This window comes from Eublepharis macularius, chromosome 19 (assembly GCF_028583425.1).
Source record: "Eublepharis macularius isolate TG4126 chromosome 19, MPM_Emac_v1.0, whole genome shotgun sequence".
NCBI classification, from domain to species: domain Eukaryota; kingdom Metazoa; phylum Chordata; class Lepidosauria; order Squamata; family Eublepharidae; genus Eublepharis; species Eublepharis macularius.
In genome coordinates this window covers 24548575-24558240 of record NC_072808.1, presented here as the reverse complement: position 1 = coordinate 24558240, position 9666 = coordinate 24548575, and the positions used below count along the sequence as shown (strand labels likewise).

The following is a 9666-nucleotide window of genomic DNA, read 5'->3' as shown; positions in this document are numbered from 1 at the left end:
GGCTGTCATGGGAGCCTTCAGAAAAGAATAGATCTCTCCCTGGTGGCTCTGTTTGGTCTCAATGTGCTAAATTGTACTGTTGCCACCTTCCAATGACTGACACTGTAGTCCTAAACACAGTTACATCCCCTATTAATCCACTGTAGCCAATAGGCTTACAAGAGTGTAACTCTGCTCTGTAAAACACTGGGGAGAAACGGCACTCTCTCCTTGGACTCTACACATCCAAAGTCAGTGACAAACGCTGTAAAGAACAGAACTGTCAAAGTATAGCGGCAACATCTCTGTTGAATCGTAACACATGCCCATCTGATCCAGGCTTCTCTTTCCAACAGCTGCCAGATGTCTCCGCGACCACCCACAGTGAGGCATGAAGGTAACAGTTCTCTCCTGCCACTGGTCTCCAGCATCTTCTTTTCCAGTTCACTGCCTCTGAAGACAGAAGCACAACTTAACCATCTTCTCCCTTCCCCCAATACCTTGCTCTGGTGAATTACAGGTAATCCAAAATAAAATGGACTTTCCTCTCCTTTAAGACTATGGCCGCTCAGAACAAAAGCAGAGAAGTGTAGCCTTGCAGCAAAGAGCAAAGCACCTTCAAGAGCAACCTGTCTATACCCGAGATGGTTGCTACCAGCCACAACTGTTTCGGAAACAATTTTAAAAAACAACTTGGGACTGAGCTGCACAAAGTTCTGTGCTATTTACTTTGAAGTAAACATGTACAGGACCAGAGTGCACATTTGCACAATTTTAATTTAGTTGCCGTTTGCTTCAGGCCTTTGATCCCAGTGTTTCTTTCATACGATGCAAAAAAAAAGGGAAAGAACCAGCAACCTACTATATATTTCCTACATCCTTTAAAGGAAGCTGCACATATATAAATCAGTTTGTGAGAAACCTGGCCTGTGCAGGAAGAGACGGTAGCAGGCCCAGTTTACTTCTTACCCAGTTACCAATCGGTCACAAATTCACTCAAGAGATTGGTTTTAATTGAAATTGCTAAATGAACACTGTGAACAGCAATTACATAAATGTAAACAGGAGAAGTTACCTTGGTCACATTCAAATCTGTTTGGGACAAGAGAATGGCTATCACAACAAGAACTTGAAACAATAGTGTTTGCGGGCACTAACACTGCATCATTACCTCCCCCCAGAGGACAGCCCGGGGAAACACGGCCCTGGAGCAGCAGGCCTGAGAGGGAGACGGACGCCAGACAGGGTCGGATCCAGGGCCAGGAGCCAACAAATTCAGGTAAGACAAACACGGTTTGGTCCACATACCATTTGGCAGAAGACTTCTGGGCCCAGTTAAGCTTCGCACATGTGAACAGAATGGCTTAGTGAGGAAGAGGAGGGAGACGCTTTTAGCACACTTTTAGAGATCCTAAAAGTTTCATTCTCACTCAGAACAAGGTCGCAAGCCTGTGGAAAGCGCTTCAGCAGCATTTCTCACCTTGCAACAGGACGTAATTTGGGCTTGGGAAGTTAGTGCAGTTTGTTAAGAGAGTCACTTCTGGGCACTCCCGCTTTTCACACCTGCAGGGCCCCCCTTCCCCCACCCCCAGCTGGGCAGTGGCATCAATTGGCAAAGGTGCTCCTCACAGCTGCTACGATGTTCTTTGCACTGATCCCAAACAGGTCCAGGAGCTCGGCTGGCTTCCCGCTCCGAGGCACTCCCGAGACAGCCAGAATCTGGACAAGGAGGCCGGGTTCTCCCGAGACAGCCGCTGCCACTGCTTCACCAATACCGCCTGGGGAGGGGTGGGAGAAAGAGAGCTTTCAACAGGGATCCTTTTCCCTGTTGGGCACTGGCCTGCTAGGCATTTGACAAAGTCTGGCAATATTCTAATGCTGACCTATTCTATAAATGGGGGGTGGAGGAAAACATGACTCTGATGTGCAAAGCAAGATGGGACAGAGTCAACTGTGCAAAGTTCTTCTCACAAGCATCCTAGATGCAGAATCAGAGAAGCACAGGCTGCTTCTATACTGGTATCCTCACAGTGAAGGTTTTTTGCTCCCCCCTCATTGCAGCCACAGATGTGCACAGCAGCAACTCAAGACCCACACGGGAGTCTGTGCATACTTTCCTTTACATTGCAACATTTCTCACACCCATGCCACCAGAGGGCTTACTTTAAAAAATGGCAATTACTGTAATGCACTTATTAACATACGTAATTCTCAGTATGGCCCCATCTGGCAGGAGGAGGGGACAGGGCCCTTTTCCAGGGCTATTTAGGCCTTGGGGGGGGGGGATTCATCAGGGCCAGGACCAGAACCAACCACTGGGCCACTTGATAACACAGGATTTGCATGACTCACCCAGGCCCAGCTGCTTGCTACTGTTCAACAGCACCCCCCCCCAAAAGCCAGTGTTGTGCAGTAGTTAGAATACCAGCGTAGGATCTGGGAGACCCAGGTTCAAATCCCCATCTTGCACTTGAAGCGCGCTGGGTGACTTTGGGCCAGTCACACACACAGCCTAACCTACCTCAGTGTTGTTATGAGGATCAAATGGAGGGGAGAATGATGTATGATGTTTTGGGTCTCCATTGGGGAGAAATATGGCATACAGAAGAAATAAATCATACATATGAGGACAAATAAAAGGTTGGTTGGCTGGTGGGCAGGAAAGAGAGAAGGAAGCAGGGAAAGAGGAGAAGACATGAGAGTCTCTGGGAGGAGGGAAAGAGGAAATGGTGTGGGGAGGAAGATACAGTGACATGTAGCATGCAAGACCTTTTGTGTGCCCCACCATGTAATGGGCCGGACCCAGTTGGTGCTACCAGCTTGGGCTGGCTCCATGCAACTGTGCCACATCTTTTCCCAGGGAGAGGCTGCCAGGGGGAGGGGAAGAAATAAAGTTTAGCCCAACAAGATCACGTTAACAGATCTTTGCTGCACTACAGTGATCTAGCAATTGCTGATTTTAGAAAAAGGCCTGAAAAAAGTCCTTGGTGGAGGAGGTGGTTGGAATGATGACCCCAAGCAAAGAAAATGGTGCCCATGTGGGTGGGACCCTGAAGAACACACACTTCTTTGTACAGAGGGCTTGCTAATGCACTTGGGCTGTGCTTTTTCTGGTGAGACTGTGCCAAACCAAGTTTGAGACAGAACATACTAAGGGAAGGCAGAGCTTGCAAAGTGGACAACTGGAAGACAATGTCATACGGATGCCCCCCCCACACACACACACACACACTGCAGCACAGAAGCCAAGCGGAGAAAAACCTCTGTGTGCGCACAGCCTAAGCCTGAAGTGACTCTACTGAGTGTGCCACTTACCCTCTCTGTAGTGATCCTCCACCGTGATGATGCGGCCCCCAGTGGCTCTGGCATTAGAGATGATGGTCTCTGCATCCAAAGGCTTGATGGTAAAGGGGTCGATGACCCTGATGTGGAGGCCTAGAAGAAAGCCAGAGCTTCATGAGAAGGCTGGAGCACGTCACAGGCCCTGCCCCATCTTCCAGGAGGTCAACATCCACTACCTTGTTTGGCCAGCTCATCAGCAGCCGCAAGAGCCTCGTGGAGGGTAACGCCTGCTCCAATAACCGTCACCTTGTCCTTATCGCTCTTGCGTACAACCTAAAGAAAGAGAATGTATGTCATGTGTAGAAAATGGCTGTCCGGGGATGAGTCACTAACAGACCTTCCTCTGGAAATGCAACTGGCCCCGTTCAGGCCACTGCTACTTCCACAAAGGAAGAAACGCCTATAGGACCCCAGAAGAGGGGATCTGACCCTGAACACGCGCACACTGTATTTCAAAGCAAAGCAGTACTAGGATCATAATAAAAACATGCAACCATCGTCAGCAACGGTCACCCCCATGGCACTTTCTACAACAACAAATGCCGGGAGTGCCACGTATGCTCTTCTTTGAGAAGTCCGTAGCACGAGTTAAAGCAACTTCTGAAAAAGCAAATCTTTACTTGGCTTTAGGCAAGATGATTTTAACCATTTCCCATGCCATGTGAATAGCAGCTCCTTTCAAGCTCTTCTCCAGTACTTGACCACAGCTTTGTTAGCATTCTTCTACGGGAGCTAGAACAGAGACAGCCAACTCCTGCCTTACCAGGAAGGATCCTACTGCAGTACAGACCCATGACCTACCCCAGCAGTTCTGCCTTTGTACAGCCAAGTCAAGTGAGATCCCTGCCACCTAGCGGCAGTCATGCATCAATGAATTGCACACAAACACCCCCCACCGCCTTTCTTTTTGGCCACCCAGCAGCTCTGGGCCAATGATGAACTTTGAGCTTTAGCCACCAGGCTTGATGCAAGTTATAATCCTGGCCCTAGAATGCAACATTGCTACTGCCAAGCCTATTGTGGCCATGCCTACATGGCCTTCAAAGGCCCAGAGCATAATACCTGCTCAAACAAGTCCTGGTTTGCCCACATGAAGTGGCTCAGCGATTCACTTGGAAACAGATTTCACTAGAGTGACACTTTCTTCCAAGTCAGCATCTATCTATGTCTCTGCCAGCAATCTTCTCACTCCTCAGTCCCACACACCGGACAGTAGGATCCCTATGACTCCACGGCCAAACAGAGCCAGAGCGCATCTCCCTCAAGTGCCAGTGCCAGCCCACCTTCACCAACTGCAAGCATTATGCCCTTACCTTGGCCTGGCCTATTCCAAACTTTTCCTCCTGGGAGTATATGATTGGAGTCTCAGGGCGGCTGGTTCGAATGAAGCATATCCCCTGAGGAGCAAAGGACACATTTCAGAGGCATGTCCGGGATCCCAGAGAGATCACCAAGAAACAATCTAGGACATCAAATGCACATTAGGATTCAAAAGTTGGCATTTCATACAAGAGCGTCACTGGCAAGTTAGAGACCACCTGGAAGGCATAATGTAGAGTGACAGACTCCAAGCAGAAGAATGCTGAAGACAGGCGTGTGGAACAGACTTCTGTATGACACATCTTCATCTCTGCACTGTTGTATTTTTAGTTAGCTGTATATTGTGCCCTGAACAGGCTCTGCAACAGCTAGTGTGAACCTCTTGCACAACAAAGCCAGTCGCGAGAATTGGGATCTGCATATAGCATTTTCTCTTTACCAGGCACTCCGAAAGGTCAAGTGAGAGGTAGCAAGAATTGCTTGCCATCCATATACCTTGGTGTTTGCAGCCAGACAAACAGCATGCTCAGTGGAGACAGCGTCACTTGGGTAGAACACAGTGCAGCCTGGAATAGTTCTGAACATGGCTATGTCTTCCAGGGCCATCTGAGAAGGCCCGTCTTCCCCTGGTGGAAAAGATCAACAAAGATTAACATCTTTGCCATGCAGGAGAGAGGAACAAAGGCATCTTAATATCTCTGGCGTGCAATTAGCGGGGGGAAATCTGACCGCAAAACTGTAGTTTCCAAAACTAAGGTGGCAATATGACCATGTAAATTGTGCAATGAGTTGGGAAATGTACACAGATTTCATCTCACAGACCTACAGAACATATCATCAAACCCGAGCCTCCAGCTACGTGACAGGACACCACCCAAATTTAGTAGGCAGTTGTTCAACCAGGTAGTTTAGAGCATTCCAGGAGGAGAATCAGGTCATCAAACGGCTCTCTCAGATGCAGCAGCGCGTTCAGTGGGCAGCAGGTGTTAGTAACAGAAGCCTGGCTGTTTAGTGTATCCAGTAGTGCGCAGAGGTCAGCCATACAGGGAGGGAAAACGCAAAAACTAAGGCCCACACAGAAAAAACATGCCGCCTCTGAAGATTACCCTTGTACAGCTAAGTCAGTCCTGATGGAGATCAGACTAGGAAAGAGATCAGCCAGTGATTAGAGCAGTAAAGAATATCCACAGTCCTGTTTAAATAGTTCTGTGCCAAATTCTGCAACCTGTGTAAAATTGCAGAACTCATTTTGGGGGCTAACTGCGAGAGGGACAAGGAGCTGCTGACATCCTCTTCCGAAGCACAGAAAATCCTCCTCAGACACTGTTTGGGCTTTTCAGATTATCTTTGAAAGCATAAAAGCTAGAAACGAAGGAGGAGAGACTGAAATTCTCAGAAACACGGATTCTGGACCAACCACTGCACCCTGGGCCTGCACAAGAGCACTCACGTCCGATCTATCGACCTACCAATAGAGCAGCCACTGTGAGAGCCACAGAGATTGATGTTTGTCTGCGAAATGGCCCCCATGCGGATATGGTCAAAGGCCCGGGTGAAGAAGGCAGCAAAAGTGCTGGCAAATGCAATGGTGCGGTTCCTAGCGGCACACCCCAGAGCCACACTGACCTGCGGCAGAAGACGGGGGGGGGGGGGGCGTTAATCACAAGCCTTATTCCTCAAGAGAATCCCCCTCCTCCTACATTTTCACCCGAGGCTCACCATGTTCTGCTCTGCAATGTAACACTCGATGTAGCGCTCAGGATGGGCCTGCTTGAAGAGTTCTGCAAAAGTGGAGTTTTTGGTGTCACCATCCAAGGCCACCACGTGACTGTTAGCATTTCCCAGTTTTGCCAGGGCCAAACCGTAAGCCTTGCGGGTGGCCATCTGAGGAACAGAAAGCTTGGTCACACTGCAGTCCACTGCAAAGCAGCCATGACTTGCCAACAGGATGAGACCCACCCACTGCAACTGGTAGAGATTACACTGCCTTGGACAACTCTGCATCGTGTTATACGCAACACCCAAAGCAGCTCTTCTCCTCCATTTTATCGTCACAACAACCCTGTGAGACAGGGTAGGCCGAGTGGGTGACTGGCCCCAGAGAGCTCCCACAGCAGAACGAGGGTCCGAACTTCGGTCTCCCCGATCCTAATATAGGCATTTCTACAGCAGAAGTTGATAATCTGGACAACTGCCAATGCTGAAACATTAGGCCAGGTGTCCACCCACGCAGTACCTTTTCGCCAATTTTGTAGGCAGGCGGAGAAGGCATCTTGAGGTCTACAATACTGATTTGTGGGACGTCCTCAGCAGGTGGCTGGATCGACAAGATTTTGTTGGTCTGGATTTGGCTCTGAATAGCGCTGATCACAGAGTCCACTTTGTCCTTGGGAATCGGCTTGCCATGCCAATTGTCCCCATCCTCCACACCTGAGAAAGACGACATCATTTAGTAGCTACTAGGTCGTGCCTAGAAAGAATGGTCCCATGGTCCCCGTGTTCACCTGGGATTCCTCGCCCTTTGAAAGTCTTGGCCACAATGGCTGTCGGCTTCCCCTTCGTCTGGCTCGCTTGCCACAGGGCGTGGCACAACTCCTCCACATCATGGCCATCTACAACACAGGTGTTCCACCTGGTGCGACAGGAAAAGAGGATGGTGTTTCTGCACACAGGCAAACTAACAAACAGCAGCCTCTTTGCCAGAGAGAGGGCAAGACCCAGGCCTACCCGAAGGCTTCACAGCGCTTGCGGTAGGCGTCCGTGTCATGGCAGAGCGGGGCTGCCTCACTCTGCCCCAGCCGGTTGACATCAAAGATGGCGACCAGGTTGTCCAGTTGATAGTGGGATCCAAACGCCAAAGCTTCCCACACAGAGCCTTCGGAAGATTCGCCGTCACCCAGGAGGCAGTACACTCGGTATCTGGGGGGGGGGGGGGGGAGCAAGAGACAAGCAAGGGGACTCTCCCATAACCCATTATTCATCTTTCCCTACCCCCACAGCACCCAGTCCCAAGGCCCCTTCCAAGCCATTTCTGCCATAAGCGGCAACAAGCTTCATCATACGGAGCCCGCGACCTTTGCCGGCAATCCCTCACCTGGCCTTGTCAAAGTATTTGCCTGTGTAGGCCATGCCGCAGGCAGCTCCCAGGCCCTGTCCCAGGGATCCAGTGGCCACATCCACAAAAGGCAGCCTCTGTTAAGGCAAGGGGGAAAGCAGAGTCGAGGGTTGGAGAATTTAAACCATGGGTGGGGGTCATCCTACGAGCGATGCCCCCCCTCCTCTCTGGATTCTGGAAGCCATTCACTCCCTCCGCACATTGTCGCAGGTGCACATGTGCACCGAGGAGCTGCCTGTGTTTGGCCACATGCAGGATGTACAGCCCCTTAAGGAAAAAACACCTGTAACCTAAGCCCTGTTCCTGCCCCAAGGGCTTTCCGGGGGGTCCATGCAGGGGCCAAGGCCTGCAAGAAGACAAACCACCCGCAGATCCCCGGGCGCCTGACCTCCCGGCGAGGGAAGGGGGCTTCCGGCCGCAGGAAGGCACTCACGGGGGTCGGGTGGCCCTCCAGGTCACTGTCGATCTTCCTCAGCTGCAGCAGCTCCGGCTCCCTGATGTAGCCCGCCTCGGCCCAGGCCGCGTACAGCACCGGCGCCGCGTGGCCCTGCCCCGGGGGGAGAACGCAGAAAAGCCAGGCTGGCAGGCTCCGCGCGGCGGAAAGCGGGCCCGGGCGCGGGCAAGGAGCCCTCCTTCCCGCGGCAGGCCCGTTCCGTCACGCCGCGGCTCGAGGCCGGGTAGCAGCGCGCGTCCATTTCAAAGGCGCCGCAGTCCGGGGCGCCGGGGGGGGGGGGGGAGCGCGCCGCGCCTCACCTTGGAGAGCACGAAGCGGTCGTTGCTGGGGTGGCCCGGCTGGCCGGCCTTGTAGCGCATGGCGTGGAAGAAGAGGACGGCCATGACCTCCGCGGCGCTGCAGCACGAGGTGGGGTGGCTGCGGGCAGGAGCAGAGGCGGCGTCAGCCCCGCGCCTCGCCCCCCGCCCTGCGGGCCGGGAGGCGCCGGCCAAGGGGCCGGCCGCCCCCGCTTCCCCCCCCCCAGCAGCCCGGTTCTGCGGGGAGCGGAGCCGCCTCGCCTGCAGCCCGGCAGCGCGCCCGGAGAGGGCGCCCAGGGCCGAGAGGGAGGAGGCGCCCGGCCAGCCCCCTACCCCGAGTTGGAGGCGCAGGTGGCGCGGATGGAGTGGACGCGCAGGCGGTTGGCCGCATCCCGCAGGGCCTGCAGGCTCTTCTCGTCCGGCTTCGGGTACCCGCTGCTGGCCATGATGCTGCGCTCGCTCGGCTGGGCTGGGCTGGGCTCCGCGCGGCCGGCCCCCTTTTATCCGCGCTCGGCGCCCCGCCCGCGGAGGAAGTGAGCTCAGCGGCGGGGGCGCGCACGCGGGGGCCTCCGCGGCCGGGCCTGGGCAGGCGCCGCGCTCGTGCTTGGCCCGCCGCGGGTCTCGTGGGCTCCGCCGGCCGCCCCCCCCCCCCGCCCGGCATGAGTTGGAGCGGCGGGGGCGGGGAGGAGGAGCAGGAGGTCCCGGGCCGGCCTTTGCCCTCCGCCTGAGGCCGGGAGCCGGCCAAACCCCCCTCCCTCCCGGTGTGTGAAGCCAGGGAGAGACTGGAATGGCGCCCCTGCGGCCTTTCCCACGCTCCTCCATGAGTGATTCCGCACACGGTGCATAATGCACTGCCAATCCTCTTTAGAGATCATTTGGAACGGATTTTTTTGAGTGCGGGACGATTGATAAAGTGCATTGAAAGTGCATTATCCAATGTGTGTGGAATCAGCACGAGTCAAGAGAAGCGGGTCCTTTTCGCCCTCAGTGCAGAAAAAAACCACGGGCCGCCCTGCGCTTCTGCACGCAAAAGCGCGTCTCCTCGGAGTCTTCCACGCTTACAACCTGACCTGGTGGGACTCCAGGAAAAGGCTCCCTCCTCTCTCTCCTCCCTGGCCGGCTAAAGGTGTCAGCTGGGCCCTCTGCCCACGAATTCGGCT

General features: G+C 53.7%; 1 protein-coding gene across 1 annotated transcript; it reads right to left on the bottom strand.

Annotated features, from left to right (window-relative positions):
- Nucleotides 1-1131: 1131 nt before the first annotated feature.
- On the bottom strand, nucleotides 1132-8998 carry TKTL1 (transketolase like 1). The gene is made up of 14 exons (XM_055003579.1): nucleotides 8840-8998; nucleotides 8510-8627; nucleotides 8190-8303; nucleotides 7736-7833; nucleotides 7369-7560; nucleotides 7146-7273; nucleotides 6878-7071; nucleotides 6361-6525; nucleotides 6111-6267; nucleotides 5137-5267; nucleotides 4635-4718; nucleotides 3498-3594; nucleotides 3295-3414; nucleotides 1132-1757 (listed from the first exon to the last, which is right to left on the bottom strand). Exons 1-14 carry the CDS (start codon nucleotides 8950-8952, stop codon nucleotides 1585-1587), a joined length of 1884 nt encoding a protein of 627 aa, XP_054859554.1. The 5' UTR covers nucleotides 8953-8998; the 3' UTR covers nucleotides 1132-1584.
- Nucleotides 8999-9666: the final 668 nt, after the last annotated feature.

Coding starts and splice junctions, on each gene's coding strand:
- TKTL1 (XM_055003579.1), bottom strand. CDS start 8,952: ATGGCCAGCAGCGGGTACCCGAAGCCGGACGAGAAGAGCCTGCAGGCC. Junction 8,628..8,839: donor ACCTGCGCCTCCAACTCGGG/GTAGGGGGCTGG, acceptor TCCTGCCCGCAG/CCACCCCACCTCGTGCTGCA. Junction 4,719..5,136: donor GTCTGGCTGCAAACACCAAG/GTATATGGATGG, acceptor TTTGCTCCTCAG/GGGATATGCTTCATTCGAAC.